At 39.6% G+C, this 16568-nt stretch overlaps 1 protein-coding gene and 1 pseudogene across 2 annotated transcripts; both read left to right on the forward strand.

Annotated features, from left to right (window-relative positions):
• Positions 1 to 437: 437 nt before the first annotated feature.
• LOC308419591 (axin interactor, dorsalization-associated protein-like) lies at positions 438 to 4464 on the forward strand (annotated as a pseudogene). Its single transcript has 2 exons — positions 438 to 545; positions 3658 to 4464. The product of its transcript is annotated as an axin interactor, dorsalization-associated protein-like (transcript).
• Positions 4465 to 10606: 6142 nt separating this feature from the next.
• Positions 10607 to 11921, forward strand: LOC308419863 (speckle-type POZ protein-like). Its single transcript, XM_080915717.1, has one exon. It carries the CDS (start codon positions 10651 to 10653, stop codon positions 11770 to 11772), a length of 1122 nt encoding a protein of 373 aa, XP_080771843.1. The 5' UTR covers positions 10607 to 10650; the 3' UTR covers positions 11773 to 11921.
• Positions 11922 to 16568: the final 4647 nt, after the last annotated feature.

Here is a 16568-nt window from a genome sequence, read left to right on the forward strand (position 1 = left end):
TTAGCTCTTAAGGATATCTTCACTTCGGATATAAATAAACCAAGACTCGGGAAAGACAACTACCCACAAGGCAGGGTAAGCAACTGGAAACTATTTCGAAATTCTGGGACAACTCTGTCCACATGGGCCCTGTGGAAAGGATTCTGAATACACGAGCTTCCACTGCTTATAACACCATTAATATATACACTGCTGTCAAGAAATTAGTATCCAGAGTTTTTACAAGGAACGCAGCACAATCTTTTTCAGTTTTTGTTCTCTTTTAAGATTTTAGTTTATGTGAATTTGTGTGAGTCTATGCATTCAGAGACAATACGAAGGCTTTACATAGCTTGGGGCCACGGTCAGAGGTGACTGTGAGTCCTCTCACTGAACACGGGTCCTCTGGAAGAGCAACAAATGTTTCTTAATGTTTTATTTTGTTCTTGTTTTTAAATATGGCCCTCCAAACTCCAGGAGAGAAAGAAAACCTAACCTACCAACAAGAACAAACAATCAAGGAAGCAAGCCCGAGTGAGCAAGTTTCAAAGATAGTACAGCTAAAGGTACAGCCACAGGGGTCAAAGGAAATGAGCCCAGTTACAGGGGAGGAAACAAACACAAGCAGAGAGTCCCAGGGCATAAGACAAAACAGCAGGGTGGTTCCAGAAAAGGACATCAGCGCCTTCCTCTCTTCAGGCTTGTCTGGATTCTGCCCTCGGATTTCAGGTTAAATTCCGCGTCTCCTTTATACAGTTTTCATCCCAGACGGAACCATTTCTGTGTTGCTTCATATGGTGCTTCTGTCCTTGAAGCATTTCCTGAGGTGTAATTTCAACTGTTCTGATCCCAGGTGCTGTTAATGCCAACCATTAATCAAACTCGAACACCCTTGTCTCCCACCGAGGGCTAGACAGTTTGTTTACAGTTGTCTGGGAGGAATCGCAGTAATGATAAGATTGAGCTTTGATTGCTCCCCAAATGTGTAATCATGCCGTCCACAGAACAGCAAGTCTAAATGAAAAAGAAAAGCCCAATACTATAACAAGTTCCTAATCTGTATTTTTAAAGATCCGTATATAAGCCTTAGAGGATTAGATAATCTTTAGCGACCTAATGATTTGCCCCAGAGATCTGGCATATTTGCAGCACATTGCTGTTAATTTTCCACGTAACTGGCGTCAGAGTTGCTAGCCCATCTATTTATAGTTAATGACTTGTTCTGTGTGCATCAGTGACTATCTTCCCTTCATACTGAAACCGGGCACTTTTAAAGGGCGCTTTCTTACCTTTGCATGGCTAGTTAGGTGTGAGGGATACATTTAGGCAAAAGCTGCCTCATCACTGTTTATAACCAAGGTACCCAAACACACTTTTCTTTGTTTGTATTTGGGGTTTTTATTTTATTTTATTTTATCTCAATTATGACCCTCAGTAGATGAAAGAACTTTTAGAACAGAAGAAGCTGTCCTGATCCATTTCGTTATTCCATAATATGCCCGAAACAACGCTGATTCACAGCTACTTGGTGAGTAATTAAAGCTCATGGAATAAAAACAGATTTTCTTCCCAAGCAGAGGAGAAACAGAAAATTAATGAGAGTGAAACCTCTGAACCTTTCCATACTAAATTCTTGCTTTAGTATTTGGCCCAGAGTAATTTTTCACAGATACAACAGTTCATGTTGAGAGGAAATTAATAATGTTGAGAGAGTTAGGCAAAACTTCCCTTCAGAAAAGAAAAGTCAATTGATTTTTTTTTCTCTTCACACTCTAAAACCACAAGTTTATACTAAAATATTTTCATTCCAGTTAAGTCCTTGAGGAGGGTGTGTGAGACATGGCTACCAAAGAGGAAGGTAGTCTCGAGGAAGATGGTGCTTACCATTCAAATAATGAGACTAAAAAGAAAAAAGAAAAAAAAAAGAAAGAAAAAAAATCTCAAGGTACATGACAGTGGGTCACCACCCACCGCCCAGGACAAAGAACATGTAAATCTACACAATGGAGGAAAGCAGTCACAGCTTCCTGTTAGCTGAAGATATAGCTCCAAGTTAAAGCCCTTCTGCACAAGCCTAATGACCACAGTTTAGATCTCCAAACCAACCTAGAAGTCAGCTGCAGTAGCTTAAGTATCTGCAGCTCAGCACGCACTACCCAGAATTGAGAAAAAGGTGCATCTAACGAAGCTCAAGTGGTAGCTAGCCTGGCTCCAGCAAGGGGGAAAGGAGAGCAACGATGCCCAAGTTTGTCTGCTGACCCTCATACGCATCCCTCCCCACTCACATATCACCCCACACAACACAGAGATAATGTAAGGAAAACTGGCTCCTTGTTTTAGGGATGGCATCCCAGTGCTTCAGAGGAAGAGTGCTCCTGTCATCTGTGGGCCAAAGTGAAAGTGAAAGCCTGTTTCTGATGGAAGGGTTAACACCAGAGAGGAACGTAGTGCCTGGGTTCTGAATGGAGGTGTCCTTGTCAGGTTTTCCAGGAAAAAATAACGGATAAAGTTAGGTCAGTGGTTTTAGGCTTCTGCAGTGTTAGGGATTAGGTTTTGCACAGCAGGGTGATTACACATGACAAGAGGTATGCAGCATGCTACAAAAACTAAGGATTTTCAAACCTTCCCTGTACGGAAAACAAAACTGTGTGGATGTGCACGCACTCTCTGTCTGTCTGTCTGTCTGTCTGTCTGTTTGTCTCTCTCTCTCCACCCCCCCCCATACACACAGTACAGAAAGAGATTTCTAGACATCGAAAGAATTGGATCATCTTATTAAATCACATTGGCCAGATTTAAAGGAAAAAGCAAAAAATTAAGGACAACTTCACCTTTAAACTTTGAAGTACTCAGCATCCATATGTGAGTCTTCCAGCTTCCGTGATAACTGCTTTGTGGCATGGTTTGACAGAACTGTAGGTATGTGAGTTTACTTTATGCTCTAGAAGCCAAGGGTGGGCTTTCTTTCTGACACATGTATGCTGCCACAAATCAGAAGCCTGCAGTATTGGAAAAGCTACTGAAACACAGCAAACCTATTTAAAGTGTACTCTATTGCTGTAAAACGAGCTAAACGAATGATTGTGATTATTTTTTCAAACAGTGAAATTGATTGTAGGTTGCTCACACCATTTCTTGAACTAACCTAAGATATAAACTAAATTACCTTGACCAGGCTGCAATAAATTCACTTTCATAGCTCTCTCTCTCTCTCTCTCTCTCTCTCTCTCTCTCTCTCTCTCTCTCTCTGTGTGTGTGTGTGTGTGTGTGTGCATGTGTGTATGCATGTACATGTACACATGTAAATGTGTGTAGGAATGTGTATGTTGTCAATATTAAGCTAAGTTATCACAGAGATTGTGCAGATAATGTATGGGTTATGTACTTGGCTTTTTAAGAAACAAATTTGAAAATGTATTTCTTCAACCTTCTTTTGCAAGATCTTTTGCAGGGTCATTTTTAAAGAAAAAATAAACCGTATTCCTAAGTAGGAAAAAAAAACTTATTTTTAACCCCAAAAACTCTAGATATATATTATCAAGTATACAATTTAATTAATTTTGTATAGAATAGGATTAAAAATTCTAATCGGGATGGACTGAATGGTTTGCAGTATGAGCTGTGCTGTGCAGAGTCCTCTGAGTTGATGAGTTCAACTCTTGGGACCAGCTGATGTAGGTGATAGAGGAGTATCAGATGTTAACAAGACACTTACAGAAGGAGGCCCAAGCTCAACACAATAATTCTAAACTCACAGAAGAGCAAAAGAAAACCAAGGTAAAATGTTAACAAGTTTGGAATTGCGAAGTGCAGCATTGCAGTCTACTCAGTCCCAAGAAGCATTTAAACTGGAGGACCAGAAGAAGCTAGAACCAATCCTGAAGAATATTCTTTCATAAAAGTAAGAATTCCCATTTGATCTTCAGTCTATTCCATTAAGATGGATTTCAACACCTGGTGAAGAAGAGAATTTGGAATTTGAGGAAGATGAAGAAGATGGTGCTGGAGCAGGAACTCCTGACTCTTTTTCTGCTAGAGTTCCTGGTACTTTATTGCCTCGGTTGCCACCAGAACCAGGAAAGACGTTGCTCACTATCAAGATGAAGAAAATTCATCTGAAAGATGCAGGTCAGTGCATTTATCCCTATAGTGTAGTCAGCGTGAAAGATCTGAATGGCACAGATTTAACTCTTGTACAAGCAAGATACTCCTTTAGTGGCAAGAAAAGAAGATACTTCTGTTCATTTTAATGTGGACATTGAGATCCAGAAACATGTTAAAAAGTTAAGCTAAAGTATGGCCATCTTTTTTGAACTTAAACATTGCAAGCCTAAAAAGAGGTTTACCAGCAACAAGTGTTTTGCCTTCGTGGAGATGGATGAGATTAAGCCTGGGCCAATGATAACAGAGCTGTACAAGAAACGCGCTGACTTTAAAAGGAAGAAGTTGAGGGACACAGGCCTGGTGAGATTGCATTGTGAGTGAGTAACCAAAGCGAAAAGAAGGCTAAGAGAGCATGCAGAAAACATGGCCATCCGGTTCAGTGGAGCCGGACCTCTGGCATAGAGACTCAGGATCTGACCAAAAAGCACTGGCACAAATTCTAGACACACGGGCTCACAAGAACTCCCACATCTGAGACCACACAGACAGAGCCCAGTCACTGGTACCAGGAATCACTGCTTACCCACCAAAAGCTGAACACTCAGAAGCGATTTTCTTCCTGAACCCACCGGACCTCAGGTCCACGGGGGAGATGGGTACCAATCACAGACAACAAGATGGCAAGAGGAAAATGAAAGAACTTAAGCAATGGAAAGCAAGACAACCAGGAAACATCAGAACCTAGCTCTCCCACCATAGCAAGCAGTGGATTGCCAAACACTCCAGAAAAAAAAAAAAGACTCAGACCTGAAAACATACCTCAAGATGATGATGGAGATGTTTGTAAAGAGCATGAAAAACTCCCTTAAAAAGATACAGGAGGACAATCATAAACAAAGAGAGGCTTTTAAAGAGGAAACATGAAAAATACTCAAAGAAATCAAAGAACTACAGGAAAAAAGAACCAAAGAGTTGAAGGAATTGAAAATGGAAATAAAAACAATAAACAAAACACAAAAATAGACAACATTGGGGAAGGAAAACCTAAAAAAAAAATCAGGAGTCACAGATGAAAGCATCTCCAACAGATTATAAGAGACGAAAGAGAGAATCTCAGGGGCTGAAGACAACATTGAAAACATAGAGAAAACATTTAGAGAAGATGCAAAAACCAAAAAGCTCTGAACCCAAAATGTCCAGGAGATCCAGGACACAATGAGAAGATCAAACCTAAAGATAATAGGAATAAAAGAGGGAAAAAATATCAAATAAGAGTCACAGTAAATATCTTCAACAAAATTAAGGAAGAAAACTTTGCTACTCTTAAGAATGAGATAACCATGAGCATAAAAGAAGCCTACAAAATGCCAAATAGTGTGGACCAGAAAAGAAATACTTCCCAGTACATAATACTCAAAACGACAAGTGTTCAAAACAAGAAAGAATACTAAAAGCAGTAAGGGGAAAAGGTCATGTAACATATAAAGGCAGACCAATCAGAATTATACCCAACTTCTCAACAGAGACGATGAAAGCTAGAAGATCCTGGACAGACATCATACAGAACCTAAGAGAACACAAATGTCAGCCCAGGCTGCTATACCAAGCAAAACTCTCAATCACTATAGATGGAGAGATGAAGATATTCCAGGAGAAAACTAAATTTACACAATATCTGACCACAAATCCAGCCCTACAAAGAATAATAGATGAAAAATACGACAAAAGGAGGGAAACTGCATCCTAGGAGAAAAAAAAAAAAAAAAAAAAAAAAAAAAAAAAAAAAAAAACAAGAAAATAACATAACAAGTAAAACAAAAGAAGAAAGACACACAGACATGATTCTACCACTAAAACCAAAATAGTAAAAGACAGAAACCACTATTCTTTGATATCTGTTAACATAAATGGACTCAATTCCCCAATAAAGAGACATAGGTTAAGAACTGGATATATGAGGGCACAGAGCAGAGCCCGGCCCATCTGCCACGCTGACCGCCAGCTCCTAAGGTTGAGAGACTGGTGAGTGGGAGATCTGGGCGGCCAGGGAGCAGAGAGATCACTGCCGAGTGCGCACGCGAGGCCCACCCTCCGACCTGCCTGATCCAGGAACCAGGAACAGAACTTTGGAACCTCTGTTCCCACCCGGCGACTCTGAGGCATAGAACAGGTCTCGGCCCATCCGCCACCTGGACCAGTGGAGATCCAGGGACACAGACCAGATACAAGGGAAAGGTAAGAACATATCACTGACACCAAAATGGCAAGAGGAAAGCGAAAGAGTATAGCCCAAAAAAACCAAAACAACCTGGCAACACCAGAACCCAGCTCTCCCATAACAGCAAACATCAGAATGCCAAACACTCCAGAAAAAAAAGATGCAGACCAGAAATCATACCTCAAGATGCTGATAGAGACATTTAAACAAGAACGGAAGGAAAAGCAACGAGATTCAGAAGCTTTTAAAGAGGAAACAAGAAAAACACTCAAAGAACTCAAAGAACTAGAGGAAAACAGAACCAAAGAAATGAAGGAATGGAAGAGGGAAATTAAAACAGAAATTGACACAATAAAGAAAACACAAAAAGAGATAACCCTAGAGGCAGAACACAAAAAAAGAAATCAGGAGTCACAGAAGCAAGCATTTCCAATAGATTACAAGAGATCGAAGAGAGAATCTCTGGGGAAGAAGACAACATTGTAAACATAGACAAAACAGCCAGAGAAGATGCAAAAAACAAAAAGCTCCTAACCCAAAATGTCCAGGAAATCCAAGACACAATGAGAAGACCGAACCTAAGGATAATAGGAATACAAGAGGGAGAAGAGTATCAACTAAGAGGCACAGTAAATATCTTCAACAAAATCGTAGAAGAAAACTTCCCTACCCTCAAGAATGAGATGACCACGAGCATAAAAGAAGCCTTCAGAACTCCAAATAGGTTGGACCAGAATAGAAATACCTCCCAACACATAATAGTCAAAACACCAAGTGCACAAAGCAAAGAAAGAATACTAAAAGCAGTAAGGGGAAAAGGTCAGGTAACATATAAAGGCAGGCCAATCAGAATCACACCTGATTCCTCAACAGAGACTATGGAAGCTAGAAGAGCCTGGACAGACATCATGCACACCCTAAGAGAGCACAAGTGCCAGCCCAAGCTGCTATACCCAGCAAAACTATCAATCACCATCGATGGAGAGATGAAGATATTTCAAGACAAATCAAAATTTACACAATATCTGACCACAAACCCAGCACTACAATGAATTATAGGTGGAAAGTCCAATACAATGAGGGAAAATACAGCCTAGTAAAAACAAGAAAACTCCTAAACAAGAAAACTAAAAGAAGAAAAAAACACAGACACAACTCAACCCACAAAAGCAATAATGGCAGGAAACAGAAACAACTATTCCTTGATATATAGTAACATAAATGGACTCAACTCCACAATAAAGACACATAGGCTATCAGACTGGATACATAAACAAAATCCAGCCTTTTGCTGCATACAGGAAACTCATCACAGAGACGAAGACAGACACTATCTCAGAGTAAAAGGGTGGGAAAAAAAACTTCCAAGCAAACAGCCCAAAGAAGCAAGCTGGAGTGGCTATTCTAATATCAAATAAAGTAAATTTCCAACCAAAAGTTATCAAAAAAGATAAAAAACATATAATTGTGTCCTGGATTCTTTGGATGTTTTGCATTAGAAGCTTTTTAATTTTTACATTTTCTTTGACTGTTTTGTCTATGTTTTCTATGGTGTTTTCTGCTTCTGAGATTCTCTTTTCCATCTCTTATATTCTGTTTGTTATATTTGCTTCTATGACTCCCACTGTCTTTCCTAGTTTTTTCAACTTCAGTGTTATCTCCTGTTGTGACTTCTTTATTGTTTCTATTTTTGTTTTCAATTCCTTCACCTGTTTGGTTGTGCTTTCCTGTACCTCTTTAAGTGATTTTTGTATGTTTTGTTTACTTTTGAAGGGCCTCAACTTGTTTGTGTGCATTCTCCTGGCTTTTCTGTACTTCTTTAAGTGTGTTATTTATGTTCTCAAGGATCTCCATCATCATCATGAAATATGATTTTAAGTCTAGATCTGTTTTTTCCCCATGAATTGGGATATCCACTATTTGCTGTGGTAGGAGAACTGGGTTCTGATGTTGCCGTGTTGTCTTGGTTTCAGTTTCTTAGATTCTTGTGCTTGCCTCTTGCCATCTTGTTATTGGTGCTGCTAAGTGATCTTGTTGTCTCTTACTGGATGGGGTCACCTACCTGTCTAAGAAATTTTAATCCAGAAGTGTTCCTATCTAGTGGAAATGCAGAGACAAAAATGGAGCAAAGACTGAAATAAAGACCACCCAGAGACTGCTTTTCCTAGGGTTCCATCCCATCTGCTGATGCCAAACCCCAACACTATTGCTGATGCCAAAGGGCACTTGCTGAGTCCCCTGTGAGGCTCTGCCAGCACCTGACAAATGCAGATGTGCAGATACAGCCAACCATTGGACTGAATCCAGGAAACCCAATGGAAGAGTTAGGGAATGACTGAGGGAACCGAAGGAGTTTTCAATCCTATAGAAGAACAACAATATTAACCAACCAGACCCCCAATAGCTCCCAGGGAATAAACCACCAACAAAAGAGTACACATGGAGAGACCCATTGCTTTAGCCACATATGTAGAAGAGGATGATGACCTTATAGGGCCAAAGGGAGGAAAGAGGCCCTGGTTCCTGTGTAGGGAAATGCCAGTGTGGGAAGGTGGAAGGGAGTGGGTGGGGGAGCACCGTCATAGAGGTAGGAAGTAGGGGGGATGAGATAAGGAGATTTGGAAGGGAAACTTGGAAAAGGGATAACATTTTAAATGTAAATAAGAAAATATCCAGTTAAAAAAATAGCGAAAATCATGAATGCCTTAGTTCCTTTTCTTGTTTCTTTGACATAAAAGCCTTACAAGCAAATTTAGACAGTTGGGGTTTATTTTGGTTCAATTTGAAGATAAGTCCCCTTGCACCTGCAGTCAGGAAGGAGAGTGACAGGTTCCTTGCTCAGTGTGTTTCCTCCTTTCTACTCATGGCAGGATATCAGGCAGCCTTTGTGCTGCTCACAGGTAAGGTGGGTCTCTCATTTCAATGAGCCTAATCCCTCCAGTTGTGTCTGGATGTTTGGCTGCTAGGTGAATAAGATTTTGCCTTGGTGACAACTAATATTAATTATCCCAAGAACTTTGAAAACTAATTGAGATTTTTTTGTAATTAGCAAAATGTATAAATCTTAGAATTGAAAATACTTAGAAGTTTTATTAGTAATAAGTAAGGGAAATTTTACTTTGACTATATTTTGTTGAAATTACAGGTGAAAGAGTTTGCAGAAGTAAGGAGAGAACTCATCAGGGAAAAAAACATAAGGTTATGTAAACAAAAAGAAGCTAAGAACAATTTTGGTTATCAGCAGCTTCTCAATAACAAAAGTGAGTAAAATATGCATGATTGTGAAGGTAAAGTTTAGTGGCGCCTGTAGAGCCAGCAGTTACTCCAAATTGGGCAAAGGCCTGAGGATTTGAAAGAAAGACTTGGCTCAATTACTGCTTTAACCAGAAAATTCTGCTTTACTCTCTCAATCCAGCTGTCAAGATATATAGCTTCAAAGGCCGTATGCAAATTCCCTAGCTGCTCAGAGGGTGTGACACCCTTTAGGGTAAGTCTATAACCTCAGGCAGTAAAACAATAGGAACACAGGTGTGGGTCAGCTTGTGACTGTATTCACCTGAACTTGAATGGAGGGCATGTCCTAGTCCCAAAATCTAGGCACACAAGGGGGCAGTTCAGCTAAAGCTTGAGGGGGGATGGGCATGACTACCAACCGTCAAGTAACTACAAACTAAAATTCTGTAGATAAATAAAGTTCATTTCTAGGATGACAGCATTTACAACTACATCTCAAAATATATAATCTAAGTACAAATTCAGAATAACAATATTAATCAAAAGCCCACTAAATAGGATAGAAATAAGAAATCATTCAAACAGAGGAGGATGCTTGCAACTAACTGTCAGAGTGAAATGAATGAGATAGAGAAAGGCCTGAAGGAGCTGAGAGAGACTGCAACCCCATGGGAAGAACAAAATTATCAACTATTCAAACCCACCACAGCTCCCAGAAACTATAAAACAGCAACCAAGGACGCCCAGGCCGGGGTGTGTGTGTGTGTGTGTGTGTGTGTGTGTGTGTGTGTGTGTGTGTATGTGTGTGTGTGTGTGTGTGTGTGTGTGGTGGGTGTATGTGTGTGTGTGTGTGTGTGTGTGTGGTGTGTGTATGTGTGTGTGTGTGAGTGAGTGTGGTGTGTGTGTGTGTGTATGTGTATGTGTGTGTTTGTGTGTTTGTATGTGTGTGCGCGCTCCAAGAGTGTATTTGTGTATCGGCGGTGCGGCAGGTCCCGGATGTTGCGGGCAGTATGAGGCGAGCGCAGGGGGACAGGGACCAGCCGTTCTCAGGGTGAAGAAAAACCAGAAATCTTTGCCCCCTAACTTTGGAGACCCGTTTAACCTTCAAACTGGCGATGTCAAGGGTTCCAAGTCCTCCACCTCCGGCAGAAATGTCAAGTGGTCCCGTTGCTGAGAGCTGGTGCTATACACAGATCAAGGTAGTGAAGTTCTCCTACATGTGGACCATCAGTAACTTTAGTTTTTGCCGGGAGGAAATGGGTGAAGTCATAAAAAGTTCAACTTTTACATCAGGAGCCAATGATAAACTGAAAAGGTGTTTGCGAGTAAACCCGAAAGGGCTAGATGAAGAAAGCAAAGATTACCTATCGCTTTACCTGTTGTTGGTCAGCTGTCCAAAGAGTGAAGTTCGGGCAAAGTTCAAGTTCTCCATCCTGAATGCCAAGGGAGAAGAAACCAAAGCTATGGAGAGTCAGCGAGCTTATAGGTTCGTGCAAGGCAAAGACTGGGGATTCAAAAAATTCATCCGTAGAGATTTTCTCTTGGACAAGGCCAATGGGCTTCTCCCTGATGACAAGCTCACCCTCTTCTGCGAGGTGAGTGTACAAGACTCTGTCAATATTTCTGGGCAGAACACTATGAACATGGTAAAGGTTCCGGAATGCCGGTTGGCAGATGAGTTAGGAGGGCTGTGGGAGAATTCCCGGTTCACAGATTGCTGCCTGTGTGTGGCTGGCCAGGAGTTCCAGGCTCACAAGGTTATCTTAGCAGCTCGGTCTCCAGTTTTCAGTGCCATGTTTGAACATGAAATGGAGGAGAGCCAAAAGAATCGGGTTGAAATTAACGATGTAGAACCTGAAGTTTTTAAGGAAATGATGTGCTTCATCTACACGGGGAAGGTACCGAACCTTGACAAAATGGCTGATGATTTGCTGGCAGCTGCTGATAAGTACGCCCTGGAGCGTTTGAAGGTCATGTGCGAAGACGCCCTCTGCAGTAACCTCTCTGTGGAGAACGCTGCGGAGTATCTCATCCTGGCTGACCTCCACAACGCAGATCAGCTGAAAACTCAGGCAGCGGATTTCATCAACTATCATGCTTCAGATGTCTTGGAGACCTCTAGGTGGAAGTCAATGGTGGTGTCACATCCCCACTTAGTGGCAGAAGCATACCGCTCTCTGGCTTCGGCACAGGGTCCTTTCCTGGGGCCCCCCAGGAAACGCCTGAAGCAATCCTAAGATCCTGCCAGTTGGAAGACTCCATTTATTTTCCAGAAGCAGCAGCCACCATTGCTGCCACTGACTACCAGGTAGACAGCGCAATCTGTGGAGCTTTTACTCTGTCAGGGGAAAGACTGCACCATGACTCAGACTTTAAAACAGCACTAAATAACTTAGGGAAACTGGGGAAGGGAAGGGCCCAGGACTCGGGCCACTCAACCTAATGAAACCCTGTTGCTCTGTCACCATGTGCCCGTTGGCCTGACCAAGTTTGACACTGGGATTCAGTTTAGGCGCTGGCTCCAAGCACATCCCAGCAGTGGTACTTTGGAGAAATCGAAATCTGACTGAGCAGGACAAATCGACAGGTGCCTGGAGCAAAAAGGAAAAAAAAAAAAGCAGAAACAAGTGGACATTGAGTTTTAAGAGATGGAAAAAGGAAAGAAGAAAGATTTTTTTCAAAAATCAGTTTGTGGATTCCAGTAGTATGTATGTTGAAAGAAGCAAATTTTAGTCCTTCCAACTGTGGATATTTGTGAAAACTCACTACCATACAAGTATCAGAAGAGCTCTCTCATTAGCACTTACTGTTAGCAAGAACAAGCCCATCCTTTTATCCTCTTATGAAAAGTGACACGTGACGGCAGAGGGCAGGACATCATCTCCTGGAAAATGAGTGTTTGACAGTAGTGGCTTCTGCAGAAATTCTTATTGGTGTTAAAAACTGGAAAAAATAATTCATCCAGAATTCATACTGCCTTGATAAAAACTATGGTTCTGTTTTTTAGATATTGTGGAAAATGGATTTTTTTTGGCATTTTTGTCTGATTTTATGTTTTTCTTCCCTTACCCTTTCCTTTTTCTGAGAGAGAGAGAGAGAGAGAGAGAGAGAGAGAGAGAGAGAGAGAGAGAGAGAGAGAGAGAGAGAGGAGAGAGGGAGAAAGAGAGAAGAAACAAATCCAGAAAATACATAAGACAAAAAGAAGAGAAAATGAAATTTTATTTTTATAGCTATGTGAAAAAAAAAATCCCAGCCCACATGGCCTGGCTGTTTGTACCTGACATGTTGCCTGCATAGGAGCCGGTCCTGTCACTTCTGATTAGCCCCTCTTCCAAAGGGGAGACTTCCAAATGTTAACTTTTTATTTTTGAAAATATAAATAATTACTATTTTGTACTGTGTGGTATCTCTGGTCTTTTGTTTAACTCACTTGTTTGTCTCCTGGGTCTGAGTTTCTTACTTGTGAGATTTCGAAGCCCTGATATGATCTTCATCTTGTAAGGATTATGTTCAAAATGTCTAAGAAGCAGTAGGATGTATTTATTCTCCATGCTCTCAAATTTTCTTTGTGAGCTCCGCATCTGCCAGTGTTTTGTCCTCCTTGAGGATCTGCCAGCCATGCCCTGGTAAGAGTCAGGGACCAGGTCCTACTCTGCCAAGGCAAGCAATTGTAGTGGGCTTCTTCTGCACCCTGTGCGTGTTAATACCTAATCCCAAACCTCCTATCCCCTAACAAAATAAAAAAATATATATTTAGGAGACATGAATATGGAGATTAAATAAAGGGAAATTGTTGTGTCAAAAAAAAAAAAAAAAAAAAAAAAAAAAAAAAAAAAAACAGCAACCAATGAGTTTGCATGGAGAGACTCATGGCCCAAGGTACCTATGCAGCAGAGGATAGCATTTTCTGACATTAATGTGAGAAGAGGCCTTTGGTACAGCGAAGGCTCCTTTTTCTGGTATAGGGGAACCAAGGTGCTAAGGTGGGAGAGGTTGGTTGGGAGAGGGAGCATCTTTAGAGAAGCAATGGGAGGGGGAGGGAGGAATGGGATTGTGAAAAAGAGATAACATTTGAAATGTAAATGTAAAAAATTTCCAATAAAAAAAGGAAAAAAAAAAAGAAATCATTCAAAAGAAAATAAAATATTTGTTAGCTCAGGATAGATCTAACACATGTAAAATAGAATTTGATGCATATGTGAGAATCTGCTACACAAATAAAATTACACTGTAGAACTATTCCTTGTTTAAAGAATAGTTTTGAGACACATAATTCTATCTGGAAATTTTAAGTAATCATGTTTTCTTATATGCAAAAAAATTACCAAGGTAGATTAATAATCTGAACATAAACTCTTTCAACTTTCTAAAGAAATGTAAGAGGATATATTTGTGGTATGTGGATAGGGAATAATTGCAAAATGTGACACAAAACATAACCTGGAGAAGAAAGACGAAATTTTATTAAAATTAGACCTTCTATCCGTAAAGTATGACTCGATAATAAAACTCCACATCAGAGTAATGCCTGTAATATAAATTATACAAAAAAATCTAACAATTCATTTGAAGCTACCAAGAGAAGAAAAAAGAGGAATGGTCAAGCCATATACACAAAAATTATATAGATGAGAAAATTGACAGGAAAATGAACACAAAATTCAATTTTACTGATAAACAAACATATGTAATGACATTAATGAGATACCAGTTATCTTAGCAGAAATTGGCAAATGACAGAAACACCTAGACCCACATTTTGCTGCTTGGTTATAATTTGTTACAACAAAATTGTGGTAATGTAGCAATATGGTTTCTATGGAGATAGCATTTTTAAAGCTTTATGATATTTTCATATAGATGGCACATAGAAAAAGCTAAGTTTACTTCTAAAGAAAATCAAGTTATTTCCACAATTTAGCATCATGCCAAGGTTTTTATTTTTTTTTATAAGCTGATCTGTTTAAGTCAAGTTATTTATGTTGTACAGCAAACATCAATTTGAGAAGAATACACACTTGCACAACTGATCTCATTTGCAAACTATCTCATGAGTAAAACTACTATAAACTGAGTAAAACTGTTTTTCTATTTAATACATTTTTAAAGCTTATAAATGTAATACATGCTAATTTCAGATTGGTGTGTGCTCTGAAAGAAGGTAACCACATTTACAATAATATACTAGTTAGAAATATCCTTTTTTAGATGTATGTAATTAAATAGTACATTAGTTTTTTATGTCTTTCTGAAAACTAAAATATTTTATATTTTATACTAAGAGTGCAAATTATCAAATAAAAATAACTTAACCTTTATAAAATTAAATTATTTGTTCTTCAAGGGCTTGTAAAGAATTTACATAAATATGAAAGTATTTACAAGTCACTCCTATCCTGAATAAATAAACTATTTTTATAGTTTAACCATAAAAAACAGTTCAATTTATAGACAGGCTTATCTGTCATGTCACTGTAATGAAATGTCTGACACAAGATCTTTAAAATTAAAAGGAATTTTATACTGTTGTACAGTTGGGAAGTTCAAGTCCAAGGCCAGGTAGTGCCATTGCTCTGGGCATTTGATGAAGGTAGCCAATCATGGGCAAATCCTACATTGGAGCATGCTCTTACATCTTGAGGAAGAAGTAAGAAAAGAACGCTTTCTGTTGTGTGTACCAATGATACTTGAACCTCCTCATAAAGGCCTAAAGCTCTTCCAAGTGTTGTGAAATTTGAGAATCAACCCTTCAACAAGTGATTTAGCATTAGGTAAATGAGCTCAACATTTCTCCAAGGAAGATATACAAATGGCTTTTACATGCATTAAATGCTTGATATCTTTAGTCATTAACAAAAACCAAATCACAGATATAATGCTTCCTTGCTTATTAAAATGTTTACATTAGGAAACATTTTAATGTAAATGTTTTCCTGGGGAAACTGGAACTTTCCCCAGTGCAAAGTAAGCCTGGGGAAACTGGAGCTTTCATACATTTCTGGAAGCAACATGAAATGATCTACTACTGGTACTTTCAGTGATCAAAGTTAAACATAATGATCACAGCATGTAGAAATATTACTCCTAAGAGGAGAAAGAAAATCTAAAGGATATCCACACAAAAACCTCCAGATGAAGGTCCACAGATTGTTATTTATAATACCCAATATGTAGAATAACCTAATTGTTCATCAACTGATAGATGCACAGGCAAACTGTGGTATGGCCATAGGTAGGATATTATTTGGCAATAAATACAGAAATGATGTGTTGACATGTAACATAATGTGGATAAACCTTGAAAGCACTGTGCTAAATAAAAAAGATTAAACAGAGGAGCAAATGTGCTCATTGAACCAAAGACTTCACTCAGCCTTAACAATTCATTAAAACATAGGTGCTAGACTCTATTATGCTCTATTATGTAGGCATTGTTCTGGTGGCTTCCACTTGCTCTGTATCTTACAATCTCTAGACATTCACTCATCTCTAAGAGATGTGATGGGCACTTCTGATTTAGACTCTCTCTCTTTCCCCTTCTCTCTTTCTCTCTCTCTCTCTCTCTCTCTCTCTCTCTCTCTCTCTCTCTCTCTCTCTCTCTCCTTCCCTCTCTCTCTCTCCTTCCCTCCCTCTCTCTCTCCTATCCTCTCTCCCTCCCTCCCTCGTTCCCCCCCCCCTGTATCTGTGTATGTGTAATGTCTTGGCTATGCATCTCTGAATCTTTTTTTATCTGCTGCTGGAGGAAGCTTTCCTAATAAAGATAAGGCTATGAGTGTATCAAAGGTCATTTTGTTAATATATATTTTTTATTTTACCCAAGGTATTTGAAATTTCTAGTTCTTGAGTACTATAGCAGTATTGGATATAAATCCTACTCATGGGCATTAGTTCAAATCAGACATTAGATGGCTACTTTCATAGGTACTGTGCTACCATTAAATTCAATTGAACTGCAGGCTAAGGGGATCCCAAGGAAATCTCAAAACAACCCAGGGTATTGCTAAGCTAAGGGTTGCTCTCTGCAAATTGACAG

The sequence above is a fragment of the Micromys minutus genome (assembly GCF_963924665.1).
Source record: "Micromys minutus genome assembly, chromosome: 4".
NCBI lineage: Eukaryota > Metazoa > Chordata > Mammalia > Rodentia > Muridae > Micromys > Micromys minutus.